The following is an 18,067-nucleotide window of genomic DNA, read 5'->3' as shown; positions in this document are numbered from 1 at the left end:
TTACTTCTGATATTGTTTCAAGAATTTTAGCTTCGGATTTTCTGGAGACTTTTACATTTTCTTTAACTTTATTTAAACACAATTTCTTAAATATCTTTTTAATCTGATTAAATAATAGCAACAAATAACATATTAGTTGATGAATTTAAAGTTATTTTAATTCCATCTGGATGTCTAAAGGTTAAATACCTCACGTGACCTAATTAGAGTGACAGGCAGTCAAGGCAATCCGCACTCTCATGATTGAAGGTGCGTGCTGCGCACCCAGTTGGATGCTGGTGCTATCCCCCCAGTTTCAGTGTATCTTGATTCAGTGTGTAATCATACCTGACTTCATTCACTACACGACGGATTTCGAAGAAGCATTACTATTTTTGCAATATTATAAATATTTCGATGGACCTAATCCTATTACGTTAAATAACGTTGTGTAAATTGTGTAACCATGTTTTACATGTTGAAGAGTGAACTAGCCTCTAACCGAGCGCAAGAATGTGTTGTTACCTGTCCTCATTTCGAGTATCTGTCTGAAACGTCAGTATCTTCAAGACTCGTCGTGTTTGAGAGTAATTTTACACGGAAATATGTAAGTTAAACTTCGGAATTTAAAATGACGAGGGGAAGAATTAGCCGTCGAAATGCCGCGACTTTATTTCAACTATTTGCTGTATGTCTTTTGTTGGAGCGTTCATTTGCTCAACAGGTGTACAACCTCAGTCTCTCAATTGAAGAGGGACTACCTGCAAGGACTATTGTTGGGGATATAAGAGCGGGGCTACAGACTCCAAGCAGTGGATTTTTCATATCTGAAAGTAGAGATTCTTATGTTTTTAAAGACTTGGAAATAGATGCAGACACTGGAATAATTTCAACAGCTGTGGTGCTGGACAGGGAGAGCAGAGACCAGTATGAATTTGTGGCAGCCACTCTCACAGGTGAGGTGATTAAGGTAAAAATCTTGGTTAAAGATGTGAATGACCATTCTCCTGTATTCTCCACTGAAAAGGTGGAGTTGAATGTGTCAGAATTAAGTCCTCCAGGAACTCGCTTTGAATTTGAGGGGGCTAAAGACCAGGATGAGGGTGAGTTTGGAACTCGGGGTTACCGCATCACTGAAAGTGAGATGGGAGACATTTTTAAGGTGAAATATCGTGAGGGGGGTGGAAATCTATTCAACCTGGACCTCATCCTCACTGACAAATTGGACAGAGAAACAAGAGACCATTATTCCCTGACCATTGAGGCATTTGATGGGGGTATCCCGCCTAAAACGGGGCGGCTTCAGGTTTATATCCATGTCTCAGATGAAAATGACAACCCACCTGTGTTCAATCAGACTGAATACCAAGCTTCAGTGTGGGAGGATGCTCCGGTAATGTCACCTGTGTGTCAGGTCTACGCCACAGATCTGGACCTCGGCGACAATGGGCTCGTCACCTACGAGATCAACCGACGCCAGAGTGACCCGAATGAGTTCTTTGTCATCAACGGAACTTCTGGTGTCATCCATGTTAACAAACCCTTAGACTTTGAGACGCAGCCATTTTATGAGGTGATCGTCAGGGCGAGGGATAATGGCGCCCAGCCGGAGTATAGCAGCACCTTTGTAGCTTTGAGGGTAATAGACATCAATGACAACAGCCCCATTATCAGCGTAATGTTTCTGAGTGAGACTGGGGAAGCAAAGGTGTCGGAAGGGGCAGGTATGGGGGAATACGTCGCCAGGATATCAGTCTCTGACCCCGATCTGGGAGAGGTCGGGAGGCTCAGGGTCACCCTCGAAGGTGGCGACGGGAAGTTCACCCTGAAACAGACTGATGAATTCCTGTACGCCTTGTGCGTGGACGGCGAGCTGGACAGGGAGAAAGAGGGGCTATACGAGTTAAAAGTGGTGGCCTCGGACTTCGGTAGCCCCCCATTGAAGAGTGAAAGCACCTTGTTGGTGAGGGTCACCGACACCAACGACTGGCGGCCGGTTTTTGACCAGGACATCTACACTGTGTCTGTATCTGAGGACGTACCCCAGGGAAGTTCCCTACTCCGTGTGCAGGCCAGAGACTCGGACGACGGGGTCAACGCGGCCATCCTCTACTCCATCCTACAGTCAGACCAGGACCACCTGGTCAACGTCGACCCAGAATCAGGCATCATTACCACGGCAGCCAGGTTGGACCGCGAGAGGGAGACTGAGGTGCGGTTCCTGGTTGTTGCGGTCGACGGGGGGTCGCCAGCCCTGTCCTCCACAGCCACGGTCACCGTTATGGTCGAGGACGTCAATGACAATGAGCCTGTGTTCCAGCAGCAGCTGTATAATGTGTCCATCCCGGAACACACCCGGATTGGGAACTGCTTTTTACAGGTATGTTGGCTAGTTTAGTTTGGAGCGTGTGATGCATTGATGAGTATGTGAAGAAAAATATTCTGGGCCATTTCCATGTAAAAGGACCCATGAGCACCATGAGTCTATATTTTTCAGAAATTAAGGCATATACATTTTCCCATCCTAAGATTAGGAATAAACTAAATCTTTGATTTCTGGTCAAACCGATGGAAAAGGGGTCTTAGAAAATATCTAAGTCTAAAAAGGTATTTGAAATGCATGAAAACACAATGTTGAAGTTAAGGCCCTTACCAACTAATAACAACGTAGCTCAGCTGGTAGAGCACGGCACTTGTAACGCCAAGGTAGTGGGTTCGATCCCCGGGACCACCCATACACAAAAATGTATGCACGCATGACTGTAAGTCGCTTTGGATAAAAGCGTCTGCTAAATGGCTTATTATATTATTATTATTATTATTTTATATAACATTTTGCTGAAATTATTTGCCTTGTGTAAATGTAAGAAATATTGCCTAGTGTCTTGTCATTCTGTTACAAAAACCCCACATACAAAGTTGGAAGCGCAGAATCGTCTAGAATGTCATTGTAAGCTGTAGTGTTAAGATTTCCCTTCACTGGAACTAAGGGGCCTAGCCTGCATCATGAAAAACGGCACCAGACCATTATTCCTCCTCCACCAAACTTTACAGTTGGCTCTATGCATTGGGGCAGGTAGCGTTCTCCTGGCATCCGCCAAACCCAGATTCGTCCATCGGATTGCCAGGTGATGAAGCATGATTCATCACGCCAGAAAACACATTTCCACTGTTACAGAATCCAATGGCGGTGAGCTTTACATCACTCCAGCCGACGCTTGGCATTGCACATAGTGATCTTAGGCTTGTGTGCGGCTGCTCGGCCATGGAAACCCATTTCATGAAGCTCCCAACGAACAGTTCTTGTGCTGACGTTGCTTCCAGAGGCAGTTTATAACTAGGGCCTGAACTTGTGTGGCCTACCACTTCGCGACTGAGCCGTTGTTGCACCTAGATGTTTCCACTTCACAATAACAGCACTTACAGTTGACCAGGGCAGCTCTAGCAGGGCAGAAATTTGACCAACTGACTTGTTGGAAAAGTGGCATCCTATGACGGTGCCACGTTGAAAGTCACTTAGTTCTACAGTAAGGCCATTCTACTGCCAATGTTTGTCTATGGAGATTGCATTGCTGTGTGCTCGATCTGATACACCTGTCAGCAGCAGGTGTGGCTGAAATAACCAAACCCACTAATTTGAAGGGGTGTCCACATACTTTTGTGTATATACAGTGAATTTGGAAAGTATTCAGACCCCTTGACTTTTTCCACATTTCCTTTACGTTACAGCCTTATTCTAAAATGGATTAAATACAAAAAAAATCATCATCAATCTACACACAATACCCCATAATGTCAAAATCCATCATTCTTAAACGGAAGAAGTTTGGAACCACCAAGTCTCTTCCTAGAGCTAGCCACCTGGCCAAACTGAGCAATCGGGGAGAAGGGCCTTGGTCAGTGAGGTGACCAAGAACCCGATGGTCACTCTGACAGAGCTCCAGAGTTCTTCTGTGGAGATGGGAGAACCTTCCAGAAGACAACCATCTCTGCAGCACTCCACCAATCAGGCCTTTTCAGCGGCAGGGACTGGGAGACTAGTCAGGATCGAGGGAAAGATGAACGGAGCAAAGTACAGAGAGATCCTTAAACCTGCTCCAGAGTGCTCAGGACCTCAGACTGGGGCGAAGGTTCACTTTCCAATAGGACAACGACCCTAAGCACACAGACAAGACAATGCAGGAGTGGCTTTCGGACAAGTCTCTGAATGTTCTCGAGTGGCCCAGCCAGAGAACGGACTTGAACCCGATTAGAACATCTCTGGAGAGACCTGAGAATAGCTGTGCAGCAACGCTCCCCATCCAACCTGACAGTGCTTGAGAGGATCTGCAGAGAATGGGAGAAACTCCCCAAATACAGATGTTCCAAGCTTATAGCGTCATACCCAAGAATAATTGAGGCTGTAATCGCTGCCAAAAGTGCTTCAACAAAGTACTGAGTAAAGGGTCTGAATACTTATGTAAATGTAATTTTCCATTTTTTTATTTTTATTATTATTATTTTTTTAAATTTCTGTTTTCGCTTTGTCATTATGGGGTATTGTCTAGATTGATGAGGGGAAAAAAACAATTTAATCAATTTTAGAATAAGGCTGTAATGTAACGAAATATGGAAAAAGTCAAGGGGTTTGAATACTTCCCGAATGCTTCCTGAACAGATTTCACTTGGTTTCCCAAATTAAGCACTGGGTAGCTGCAGGAACAGGGTTGGAGAGCCCATGGCATGCAGAATATCACCTGTTGGTGAGAGGATGCTCCTCAAACAGTGGTCGACGCATGGAGTGAAATAAGTGTTCATACATTTATTTCTCAACTGCTCACATTAAGCACATGCTCCACTATAAAACCGAAGTAGCCTAATCGGCCTTATTGAAAAACGTACTGGCGGGAAAGCATGTGGCTTCCATTCTCTATTCGAGTGCATACGGATGACATCTTTCTTTCCCCCTGCCACTGTTCCTGCCCATTTGATAATGGGCCATTCAAAATCGAAACAAATTGTACATACAGTATTAGTAAAGATGAAATTGACAATAGTCTAATGAGTGAAAATATGATCACTTCATGAGAGAACAGCTGTGCAGCCTGAGGCAAGGAACAGATAATCAATAGCCTATAGTCGCATCATGCAGCCCATATGTTTTGATTTCTAAGACATACTAAGGTTTGTATCCTTCACAACTATAGCTGCCAAATAACTCTAAATCTTGCATATAGGACCTGTTTCAAATGATCATTTTTACACTCAACATAGTCACTTCATATGCTCACTCGCTCCGGAATGGGGAAAAATATAAATGAGATATATATATATATATATATATATATATATATATATATATTTTTTTTTTTTTTTCAAGTTCAATTAGTCTTCTTACTATAAAATCATAGGCCTACTATAAATAATGGCACGGGACTTATAAGCTTATCTTGTCAGCTACATGAACAAGCCTACAGCCTTTGGCGTGGATCATAGCCAGATAAAATACAGTAGGCCTCATTCTATTCTTCTGACATACATCTTCATGTCATGTTTCTTTAGACCTGACTAAAATAAATCATGGGTTTATTGTGATGGTGTATATTAAATTGATTTATTATACTTTTCTAAAATGTAGATGTTCCAAAGGCACACATCAGTGGCTTGTATGCGTGGAGGCCTAGAGATACTAAACATTTTAATTAATGGTCAATTACCATGAGACCGACCCACTTTTGCATGACAATAACCGGCTGAGAAAATGTCATGACCGCCACAGCCCTATGAATACATCACATATCTTTAATTAGGAATTTCTGTATAGGACATATCAGGGACCCATGATGTCAGTCACCATCATTGTGTTAATCCACTTACACTTTTTTGTTTGTTATTGAACTACGGTATCACAACTGACACTAAATTCTTTCTGCGGACATCTTTGAATCTTAGTTCAGAGTAGACATTTAAGAGTTTTTGGAAAGCTTAGTCACAAGCTGACAGATTATAACTTAATTATGTTACGAAACTTTACGTCTGCGCTGTTCAAGTATGTGTTTTTGTAAACTTTTCAGTGGACATTTTTCTTTGCAATCAATGTTTTTTGTGAAAAATTGGAATCTCAGCGTCATTCTGTTACCATGGAATTGCTCTATGCACAGCAGTAAAACATTCGTTTTTTTCGAATTCCCACAAGTTTGTTCCTATGAAATTAAATTATTGTTTAAACTGTATAGCCCTTTTACTTTAAAAGGTGACAAAAGTAGAGGCCTATCAGCCCAACTAACGTGACAAGATTGTGGACAAATTAATTATCAACTTGTGTGTGTGTGTGTGCGCGCGCACACTGCGTGGACAGTGGCATGCCTTCTCTGTGTTCACAAAGCCACCAGTGTTGCCCAGACACAGTGACCCAGTCCAGCCCAGTGTTTATGTGATATGACAGATCTGATGCTTGGTACCACCTCCGTAGCCTGGCACAAGTCGAGGGCCATGACAATGAACTGTTAATCACAAAGTGTGTCTTTGTAGTTGCCAATGAGCAGGTTTGAATAGTGGATGAAACAAGGACAAAAAATTCAGTTTCAGCAATCTTGTGATGCTATTAAAAGCACTGTCCTTAATTTGTTTTCAGCCAAACAGCACTTGGTTTGCTGAGGAATGGGGTTGAGGATATAGAAGTTCACACTCAAATTGTATTCATAGATTGAGCAGTAAGACAGCTGTTATAAAGCTCCACTGCTCAGCATGCTGATCCTGAGCCAATACTTATTTTCTGAATGGAGCCGTCTCTCGTTAGAATTCTTGTGAGTAGGACAGTCAAACAAATTAACATGAAACGTAATTGCGGAAGAAACGTAATTGCGGAAGACTAATTGCTGTCAGAGGGGATGACCGTGCACAATAAGTAGAAAAACACTAATTGGGAAAGAAATGGCAGAGGAACAGGGCAGAGGAACAGGGGTATTATGGAAACGAGTAAGGAGTCCATTTTGCCTGATTCAAGGTGCACTATGCTCCTACATCTTTATTTACACTGCTCAAAAAAACTAAGGGAACACTTAAACAACACAATGTAACTCCAAGTCAATCACACTTCTGTGAAATCAAACTGTCCACTTAGGAATCAACACTGATTGACAAATTGCACATGCTGTTGTGAAAATGGAATAGACAACAGGTGGAAATTATAGGCAATTAGCAAGACACCCCCAATAAAGAAGGGGTTCTGCAGGTGGTGACCACAGACCACTTCTCAGTTCCTATGCTTCCTGGCTGATGTTTTGGTCACTTTTGAATGCTGGCGGCGCTTTCACTCTAGTGGTAGCATGAGACGGAGTCTACAACCCACACATGTGGCTCAGGTAGTGCAGCTCATCCAGGATTGCACATCAATGCGAGCTGTGGCAAGAAGGTTTGCTGTGTCTGTCAGCGTAGTGTCCAGAGCATGGAGGCGCTACCAGGAGACAGGCCAGTACATCAGGAAACGTGGAGGAGGCCGTAGGAGGGCAACAACCCAGCAGCAAGACCGCTACCTCCGCCTTTGTGCAAGGAGGAGCAGGAGGAGCACTGCCAGAGCCCTGCAAAATGACCTCCAGCAGGCCACAAATGTGCATGTGTCTGCTCAAACGGTCAGAAACAGACTCCATGAGGGTGGTATGAGGGCCCGACGTCCACAGGTGGGGGTTGTGCTTACAGCCCAACACTGTGCAGGACGTTTGGCATTTGCCAGAGAACACCAAGATTGGCAAATTCGCCACTGGTGCCCTCTGCTCTTCACAGATGAAAGCAGATTCACACTGAGCACATGTGACAGACGTGACAGCGTCTGGAGACGCCGTGGAGAACGTTCTGCTGCCTGCAACATCCTCCAGCATGACCGGTTTGGCGGTGGGTCTGTCATGGTGTGGGGTGGCATTTCTTTGGGGGGCCGCACAGCCCTCCATGTGCTCGCCAGAGGTAGCCTGACTGCCATTAGGTACCGAGATGAGATCCTCAGACCCCTTGTGAGACCATATGCTGGTGCGGTTGGCCCTGGGTTCCTCCTAATGCAAGACAATGCTAGACCTCATGTGGCTGGAGTGTGTCAGCAGTTCCTGCAAGAGGAAGGCATTGATGCTATGGACTGGCCCGCCCGTTCCCCAGACCTGAATCCAATTGAGCACATCTGGGACATCATGTCTCGCTCCATCCACCAACGCCACGTTGCACCACAGACTGTCCAGGAGTTGGCGGATGCTTTAGTCCAGGTCTGGGAGGAGATCCCTCAGGAGACCATCCGCCACCTCATCAGGAGCATGCCCAGGCGTTGTAGGGAGGTCATACAGGCACGTGGAGGCCACACACACTACTGAGCCTCATTTTGACTTGTTTTAAGGACATTACATCAAAGTTGGATCAGCCTGTAGTGTGGTTTCCCACTTTAATTTTGAGGGTGACTCCAAATCCAGACCTCCATGGGTTGATCAATTTGATTTCCATTGATCATTTTTGTGTGATTTTGTTGTCAGCACATTCAACTATGTAAAGAAAAAAGTATTTAATAAGATTATTTCATTCATTCAGATCTAGGATGTGTTATTTTAGTGTTCCCTTTATTTTTTTGAGCAGTGTATATACAGTGCCTTCGGAAAGTATTCAGACCCCTTTTACTTTTTCCACATTTTGTTACATTACAGCCATATTCTAAAATTGATTAAAAATAAATAAATAAACATCCTCCGCAATCTGCAGACAATACCCCATAATGACAAAGTAAAACGTTTTTTTGAAATTTTAGCAAATGTGTTAAAATAAAAAACTGTACGTACAGTACCAGTCAAATACGTACAGTACCAGTCAAAAATGTGGACACACCTACTCATTCCAGGGTTTTTCTTTTATTGTTTACTATTTTCTACATTGTAGAATAATAGTGAAGACATCAAAACTATGAAATAATACATATGTAATCATGTAGTAACCAAAAGTGTTAAACTAAGGGGGACATATTGGTTGGACTTGTATTGTTTACCTACAATTTAGAAACAAGTTTGAACATGTTTCACACACACTTGTTTTTCAGCTAGTACAGTACACTACTGATTACTGCAAGGAAGCGAGGGCATGTATTGGTTTTTACAATATTGTTGGTACAGTATGCAGACCTTGACCTGTGTCTAACACCTCATCTCACAGTCCATAAAGCCCGGCATGATATCACTTTTATGGTGGGAAGGGAAGGGCACCATCAAATGGGGACGGTGAGATGAATCTGTCATATGCATTCCGAAACGTACCCGCAATCTCCCATGTTTGCATTGGGTGTATGCGTAACACAAACTGTCTTAAACTCCCATCAAAGAATCCCCAAGTTCAAAGGCAGTCTTTTATCTAGCTTCTTGGCTCCACTTGTTATTTTACAGCCTATATGTGGAATCACACTAGTTCTACAGTGGCTTGCGAAAGTATTCATCCCCACCTTGGCATTTTTCCTATTTTGTTGCCTTACAACCTGGAATTGAAATGGATTTTGGGGGGGGGTTTGTATCATTTGATTTACACAACATGTCTATTTGTGAAACAATAAACAGAACTTGAGCGTGCGTAACTATTCACCCCCCCCCCCCCAAAGTCAATACTTTGTAGAGCCACCTTTTGCAGCAATTACAGCTGCAAGTCTCTTGGGGTATGTCTCTATAAGCTTGGCACATCTAGCCACTGGGATTTTTGCACATTCTTCAAGGAAAAACTGCTCCAGCTCCTTCAAGTTGGATGGGTTCCGCTGGTGTACAGCAATCTTTAAGTCATACCACAGATTCTCAATTGGATTGAGGTCTGGGCTTTGACTAGGCCATTCCAATACTATTTGCAAATGAAAGAAACACAAAAGAACTGTCAATCTCCCTCGGCCTGGGGCTCCATGCAAGATCTCACCTCGTGGAGTTGAAATGATCATGAGAACGGTGAGGAATCAGCCCAGAACTACACGGGAGGATCTTGTCAATGATCTCAAGGCAGCTGGGACCATAGTCACCAAGAAAACAATTGGTAACACACTACGCCATGAAGGACTGAAAACGTGCAGCGCCCGCAAGGTCCCCCTGCTCAAGAAAGCACATATACAGGCCCGTCTGAAGTTTGCCAATTAACATCTGAATGATTCAGAGGAGAACTGGGTGAAAGTGTATACTTTTGCAAGGCAATGTAGGTCTTTGCTGCCAGATATTTGCTGCTGACATTGTGCAAGTCATTAAAAGTGATATCTCACGTAGTCTTTGCTTTGATCCAGGTCTTCCGCTCTTACTCTTTGCCCCTGGGATAAGGATGGCTATTTATAGTCTTGTCTCACTGTCTCCCACCAGCTTACTGTACCTAGTACCACCAATAGTTATGGGAGAAGAAAGTGTTACGTACCAACAATGTTTTTTTAATGCTTCAATCAGAAATATGACATTTGTCAGCCCACATGCAGCGTGCGTGCGTGTGTGTGTGTGTGTGTGTGTGTGTGTGTGTGTGTGTGTGTGTGTTTATAATAGATGACGCCACATCCACAGAGGTGATGCAATAACCTCTAAGATGATTCGGTCAAGGTGCACCAAACACCCCTGCCTTAAACCTGGGTTATGTCATTAACGAGCTAATGTCCAGATAATGAGATGTGCATACTTGTAAAGGAAAGGGTATCTGTAAAGTGGGGATTAATACTACAAGGTTAATGGGGAAATAACGTCAGATTTCGGCGGACCTGCCAAGTAGACACATCATTGTCAAAGCCCCTGGTGGTATTGTCAGATATTGTCCTAGTAGTAACACTATCAAAAAATGTTTTATGTATAACATGTTGCTAAAACTCTTTGTACTATTCCTGAATTATGCTTTCCTCTCCAAATAAAAGACAATAGAAAGTGTTGCTGTCTCCACCGTTCAGCTAGATGTTAGCTTATGGGATGCTAACTAGCTGTGATACCATCTTCTGACCTCCCTAATGTGACCTTACAAAACATGTTGTGATTAGGGTCTTGGCACCAATCCACCCAACTCCCCGGCTTTAGCGCTAAACCCAAACTCCAAAGCGATTTGCAGGTAGAACTCCTGGAAAAGGTGCCCTCATCCTCCGCCTAAGCAACTTACTACCTTTGCCAAACATAGAAAGCGTATTACACACACCTTTTTGTATGGCCACTGATTACTGTAATTCCTCTGTCAGAGCCAAGTCTGTGTAAACACTATTTTGGTGGCAACCACATGGTCAATCCCATCATGTTTCCGCTAACGTACATGCAGACTCTGCTGAGGTAATCCTTGGTGGTCATGATCCTTAGAGTCATCATTATCCAATCGTTTTGGCATGTGTTTCCTCTGCCCCTTGCCACGAACCCTCCCCCGTCGCTAATGTCTTAACGAGATAAAGGAAGCAGCCCAGATGGGCAACCTGGTATCTCTCCCCAACCAACACATGGCGTTGAGATTGAGCCCTATCATAAAGGTCATGGGCCACGTAGGAGTTTATGGGTCCACAGCTAAAATACTGGGCCCTGGATTCTTCACTGGTGGTCTTTTATTTGGAAAACTACATTTTTCATGAGAAAAACTAAAGGGACTTACCTGGCCAGCCAACACATGGAGTTAATAATTGGTTTGGGTTAGGGGTCTGGTTATGGTTGTGGTGTGAGCTATGCGAGTCACGCCCCACTCCCTTTAGTTTGCGACCACAAGCTGAATTGCTAGCATTGGTTATATTCCTATGGATATTTAAAATATTCAAACTACACAGCCATATATCAAGATATATGTTAAAAACTTTAACTTCCAACCCATGTGATGGAGGATGTTTCCTTACCCTCTGCAGGTTGTCGCCACCGATGCGGATGGCAGTGATTTCGGTACAGTGCGCTACTCCATCTCTGACGGCTTTAATAAGCAGGACACACACCCTGTCTTCCAAATCAACCAAGACTCTGGAGAGCTCTGCATCTCACAGGATATCGACAGGGATTCGGGCCTGGCGACCTATGACTTGTTAGTGAAAGCTGAGGATCAGGTGAGTTGGTATTTTTCCATTCACATTTTATGAGAATGATGAAGTAGTTATATTAATAGTTATACACTGAGTGCAAAACATTACCACCTTCCCCCTTTTGCCCTCAGAACAGCCTCAATTTGTCCGGCATGGACTCTAAAAGGTGCTGAAAGCGTTCCACAGGGATGCTGGCCCATGTTGACTCCAATGCTTCCCACACTTCCCAGTCATGTTGGCTGGATGTCCTTTGGGTGGTAGACCATTCTTGATACACACGGGAAACTGTTGAGCATTTTAAAAAACAGCAGCGTTGCAGTTCTTGACACAAACCAGTGCGTCTGGCACCTACCATACCCCGTTCAAAGTCACGTCTTTTGTCTTGCCCATTCACCCTTTGAATGGCACACATACAATCCAAGTCTCAATTATCTCAAGGTTTAAAAATCCTTCTTTAACCTGTGTCCTCTACACTGATTGAAGTGGATTTAACAAGTGACATACATAAGGGATCATAGCTTTCACCTGGATTCACCTGGTCAGTCTGTCATGGAAAGGTGTTCCACGACAGGCGGCAGGTAGCTTGTGCCAGTAACCGAAAGGTCGCTGGTTCTAATCCCCGAGCCGACTAGGTGAAAAATCTGTCTGTGCCCTTGTGCAAGGCACTTAACCCTAATTGCTCCTGTAAGTCGCTGTGGATAAGAGCGTCTGCTAAATTACTAAAATGTAAATGTAAAATAATGTTTTGTATACTCTGTGTATAATGTCATATTTACAGTTTCACTTATCACTTAGATTTTCTTCCTGTCACTGATTCTGCTGATAGTGTCTATTTCGAAAAAAGGGTTTACTTGCAATAACTGTGATATCTGGGGGGCTTTCCCCCTACTAAACTAAGTTGAATGCACTCACTGTAAGTCACTCTGGATAAGCGGGTATGCTAAATTACAGTACATGGAAATATCTTTGAATATTGTTCAGCTGTTATTGAAACATGATACAAGATGCTGGTGTTTCTTGTCACTGTCCTGAACGGTCTTACTGCTTGTTAATACTCTATACTATAATATTATTCTCTCCCTCTTTTCCCAACAGGCAGGCTTGAGTGCCCAGACGTACGTCCACATCGAGGTGGAGGACCTGAACGACAACCCGCCGGTGTTCAATCCAGAGAAGTATGTGACCAGCGTCAGCAGCCACGCCCAGCCCGGCACAGAGGTCCTCAACGTCATCGCAACCGACAGGGACTCTGGGGACTACGGTCACGTCACCTACCAGATCCTGCCCGGGGACCTGTCCTCCCTGTTCTCAGTGGATAAAACTACAGGTAGGATGACCACCGAGATCTCTGGGGTAAGAATGAAACAGGGTTGAGGTCAATTCTTTTTTTCAATTCAGTGAATTAAGTCCTCGTAGAAAACAATGGGGAATTTTCAATACAGGAACTTCCTGAATTGACTGAATTGAAAACTGAATTGACCACAACTCTAGGTCTTGGTTGTTTTATCGTGGAGGTTAAGGGTGTTTGTGCTTGTGCTTGTTGCGGCACTGTGATGTCAACTGGTGTTTACCAAATCCCCTCCCGCCCTCCACTGTACACCCAAACCACTTGGTGTCCTGACTGGACTAATTGTGCCACACAGCCCGACTCCACATCACAAGCACAGCACAGGTAGTTGGTGATGAAGTTTTACCAATTACTAATCAGGTTTTGCACTGAACTGTATCTACTACACCAGGGGTCTTAAACCCATTTTGCCCGGGGGACACATTCGGTCTTCGCCATGATCTGGAGGGCAGCACTGTATTGCCTTGCTGTCAAAATCCACAAAATCCCATACTCCTCTGTATTATCTTAGAAAAAATATTGATGCTCCCTGACTGTCTAGCTTTTATTTTGGTGATTGTTAGCTGACTGGACACAGTGAATATACTGTTTGTGATTCCCTGATAATACACAAACTGTTCCCGACAAGTACTGAAAGATACAATTATTAAAAGGTCCATTGTCATTTCTATCTCGTTTGTTATTCGCTCTGGATAAGAGCGTCTGCTAAATGACGTAAATGTAATGTAATGTAAATGTTATTCAAGTTTAGACTGAACTAGGTTTTTTAGTAAGACAACCACGCGCCACATTAAATTGGCTCGCGGGCCGCATCTGGCTCAGAGGCTGCCAGTTTTTGAGATTCCTGTACTACACCTATAAGGTCAATCACAGTCTTATGTCAATGAATTCAAATGATGAATTTGTACACTACTTGTAGGTGGAACTTGTCAACCTTCTAACATTCTAAACTCCACCACTTTTTTTGTTCTTCTATTATTCAAAATTAAGAAATACATTTGTGGATGACTTTTACAATGGATTCTTTTTTTGCTTCATTTACTGTATTCATTTCACCTCAATTCCTCCACGCAGCTGGTCAGCCACATTGACCATGCACATATAACATATAGCCTGCAGCTAGAAGTCTCACTTGCACCCTACCAAGACGACTCATTAGATGCCAGCAGCCACATTGTGATAAACAAATGCTTACTTGGCGTAAGCCCCCAGTAGTGGACGTGATTGCTATTGTCACCTCACAGCAGGGATGCTGCAGATTTAGAAAGGCCTGCCCTTGATACCTTTGCATGATTAAGACAATTAATGCATTCATAGTGCTACTATAATGGTACAAGCCGGTGACCATTTGAAAGACGTATAGGGAGTTATTGCAGTTGAACATGTTTGTGTCATGGCGTCAGAAAGAACCTGATTTTTACAGAGCCGAGTGAACTCGTACACATGTCATTTATAATAAAATCATTATAATAATTCTAACCAATAGTTTTCAGAGCATTGTCTGTTTGCATTTTACTATGACAACAGGCTCATAAGGTCAGTTAAAATAGTTTGAGGGTCAATTAATTGAATTTAATAAACTAATGCTATGCTAAGCTAATTGTTACCATTGCTATTGATCCAGCCATCTGTGCAGGTCCTGTGGGAGCCCTTTATTAACTGGGGCTTTCCAGTACAATGCCGCCTGAAATCGGTGAGATTTGGGGGTGAATTCGGGTGACAAAATTAGCCAACCCCTGGGCCATATGTGCTATGTCTGTTGTGCTCCACACACAGAAGTCTACCATTCAAGAGAAGCCCAATTTAAAGGTGCAATATGCAGAAATCGCTCCGCCATTTCCTGATTGCTGAAATTCATTTAGTTCGCCTAATTTCAGTTTGTGTGACAAAACAAGCACTCAGAGTGCACAGAATCATTGTACAATCCAAACCGCTGTGAAATATATTTTCAATAACCAAAAATATTGTATTTTCAGCTGTTTTGAAGCTGGTGTACAAAAGTAAAAGACGCAAAATCGAAACTTAAGACCGGGACGCATACAAATAGGGCACATAGAACAGATCTACCGCTTCTTAGACTTGCTTTCAATGAGTGACAGATCTATAACTCACATTGCTATGTGAATTTGGTTGGGTCGCCCAAAAAGTTACATATTGCAGCTTTAAGAGAGGCCCAATCATGATGTGAATAATCCTTCCCTACCATGGCAACATGTTTAATATAGGTTCATACCCCTGATTTAATTAATAAAGAAATAGAAATGTTGATTTGAATTATTATATTTCTCCAATTTACAAAATGACAAATGAAACTCTAGCTATTGATTTTCCTCTATTTGAACAAAAAGTCGAACATGTTGACCGTTCTCATCCTTTTGCCTCTACAGGTGTGGTCTACCTGACCTCCACACTGACCCACCTTGGCACTGCGAGCGTCAAGCTGGCTATTACCGCCCAGGACGGTGAGGGCGTGACGTCGGCCCGACCCGCGGAGGTCACGGTGAACGTCCTGCGCAGTGCCCAGGCCCCAGCAGTCTTTCAGAGGTCACGCTATGCTTTCACCGTGCCCGAGAACACCCTGCCTGGCACCCCGGTGGGCATCGTGGAGGCCCTCAACCCTGCCAGTGAGTAGTGGATAGACAGGTGTTAGAGATGTTGATTGGGCTCTTATTGTGCGGGTTGCTATTTTCTAATTTTAGTAATTTAAGTGAGTACATGCATGCCCTTATAGTTTCATATACAGGTAACTGCCAAAATAATGGAAACGCCAACATAGTGCCTTTAAAAGGGCGTTGGGCCACCACCAGCCGCCAGAACAGCTTCAATGCGCCTTGGCATAGATTCTACAAGTGTCTGGAACTCTATTGGAAGGATGCGACACTATTCTTCTACAAGAAATTCCATAATTTGGTGTTTTGTTGATGTTGGAAAACACTGTCTCAGGCGCCGCTCCAGAATCTCCCATAAGTGTTCAATTGGGTTGAGATCTGGTGACTGAGACGGCCATGGAATATGGTTTACATCAGTTTTTATGTTAATTAAACCATTCAGCAACCACTTGTGTCCTGTGGATGGGGGCATTGCCATCCACTTCAATCAGGATAGAAATGATTCACCATAAGTTGAAGGTGATTACTCAGAATGGCTGTTTATTTACTGGCATTTCCCTTGCCCTCTAAAGGTTTGAGTGGACCTAAACCATGCCAGGCAAATGCACCCCACACCATAACAGAACCCCCATTTACTCAAGTGTTTCCATTATTTTTGCAGTTACCTGTAGATTTCTATTGAGTCCTTATATTTTGGCTTTGGAAATTCTGTATTACTGCTGGATAGCGTGGGTTGTATGACAAATACCTAAACACCAGCCCCTATCCCTACCCATAGATTTCATAGATCTGAAAGAATAAGATCAGTGTAAGCTAGATGGTAATGGCTCTTTCTTGACCACTGGAAGACTAGGTGCAGTTCCACCATGTTGCTTACACCTATCCAATCCTTTCAGATGCGAAAAGTGTCAAGTGGCACAGTCGCTAGTAGGTGTAAGTAATTCATGACTTGTTTGTTTTGTCCGTTAAAGTGACAGACTTCTGTCACTCCCTTTTTGAACTGTCCCTCTTCTTCCTGACAAGGCTTAGTGCAGTTGTCAGCTGAGGTGGATGTAGGGTGAAGTTGCTCTTAGACGCTAATCTCGGTCAGTTTAGCATTTTCCCCACCTAATGGTTAAGGTTAGGATTGGGGGAGGGGAAGCTCATCATATATCTGTATCTAGGGGAAACTTCACCCCGGAGCGCTTAGGTGAGTCCTGAGCAAAAGGCTGTGGAGCAGGCCGCCTGCCAGGGTTGGTGGGAGGCAGGGGAGTTGGGGGGTGTAAGTCTCTCCCTCCTGGATGATCACACAAAGGGGATTTGGCAGGCTTTGGTGCTCCTCAGCACCTGCTAGGGCCATAGGTGAATGGGCAAATGATTGTGACACAATGTTCAGTATTATGTCGAGATATATAGTAGTAGGCTACATCTCTGTGAGAATTTGTTTTAGCCTCCTGTTAACTTCTCACCACCAATGGCTCACAACACCTTGCTATTAAAAATATAAATACAGGGATATTTTGATCATATTGAATGTAGAAATGTTGTGGGGCTTATGTGTTTCTGTTATTACCCTTTACTGTGTTCTACCTTGTTTTGAGTTGTCTGCTAAGCAGGTGTGTAAGTCTGTTAGTGGATTTACTCACGTGACGTGTTTGTCACCTCTTATCATTTAGCTGTACATGGGTAGCTGACAACGGCCCATATTCAGAAAGCGTCTGAGTAGGAGTTCTATCAGTTCCCCCCTGTCCTTGTTATGTTATTGATTATGATCTCAAAGGTAAAACTGATCCTACTCTGAGATGCTTTATGAATACGAGCCCTGATCTTCAATCATCCAAGTGAACTAGCTTTCAATAAGACCTGTACTTTTTCCAGGAGGAATTCCTTTGGGGATTCATGTACTGTGGAGAGTTCCCCACGTTCAGATTTCCCTGGATTATCCCGTTACTGGCCACTCAGAGCAGTGTCACTCCTAGCTCTGGTCCAAGGCGTTAGTGTGGCTTGCTAACACTGAAGGCTCAGCGTTAGCAAGCGCCGCACTAACGCCCTGGACCAGAGCTATGTCACTCCTTTCATTGTGTCTAAACGGCTAAGCCTTTCTTCAGCAGTAGACAGTCATTTAAGGTTGTCTCGTTGGTTAACAGATTAACCCCTTGGAGTTAAAACTGTGAA

The 18,067-nt window shown here is 43.6% G+C and overlaps 1 protein-coding gene across 1 annotated transcript in view; it reads left to right on the top strand.

The window, feature by feature from the left end:
• Positions 1-610: 610 nt before the first annotated feature.
• The window catches only part of dchs2 (dachsous cadherin-related 2), a gene marked incomplete at both ends in the record, with an annotated part of 45,514 nt that continues 28,057 nt past the window's right edge, over positions 611-18,067 (top strand). The window contains 4 exons of the mRNA XM_084155010.1: positions 611-2,359; positions 11,789-11,980; positions 13,052-13,283; positions 15,692-15,928. Of these exons, the coding sequence (XP_084011136.1) occupies positions 611-2,359; positions 11,789-11,980; positions 13,052-13,283; positions 15,692-15,928 (2,410 nt within the window). The remainder of the gene's footprint in view (positions 2,360-11,788; positions 11,981-13,051; positions 13,284-15,691; positions 15,929-18,067) is intronic.

The sequence above is a fragment of the Coregonus lavaretus genome, assembly GCF_964263955.1.
Source record: "Coregonus lavaretus genome assembly, chromosome: 38".
NCBI lineage: Eukaryota > Metazoa > Chordata > Actinopteri > Salmoniformes > Salmonidae > Coregonus > Coregonus lavaretus.
Note: the sequence above shows the minus strand (reverse complement) of the source record. Positions and strands in the feature narration are given on the sequence as shown.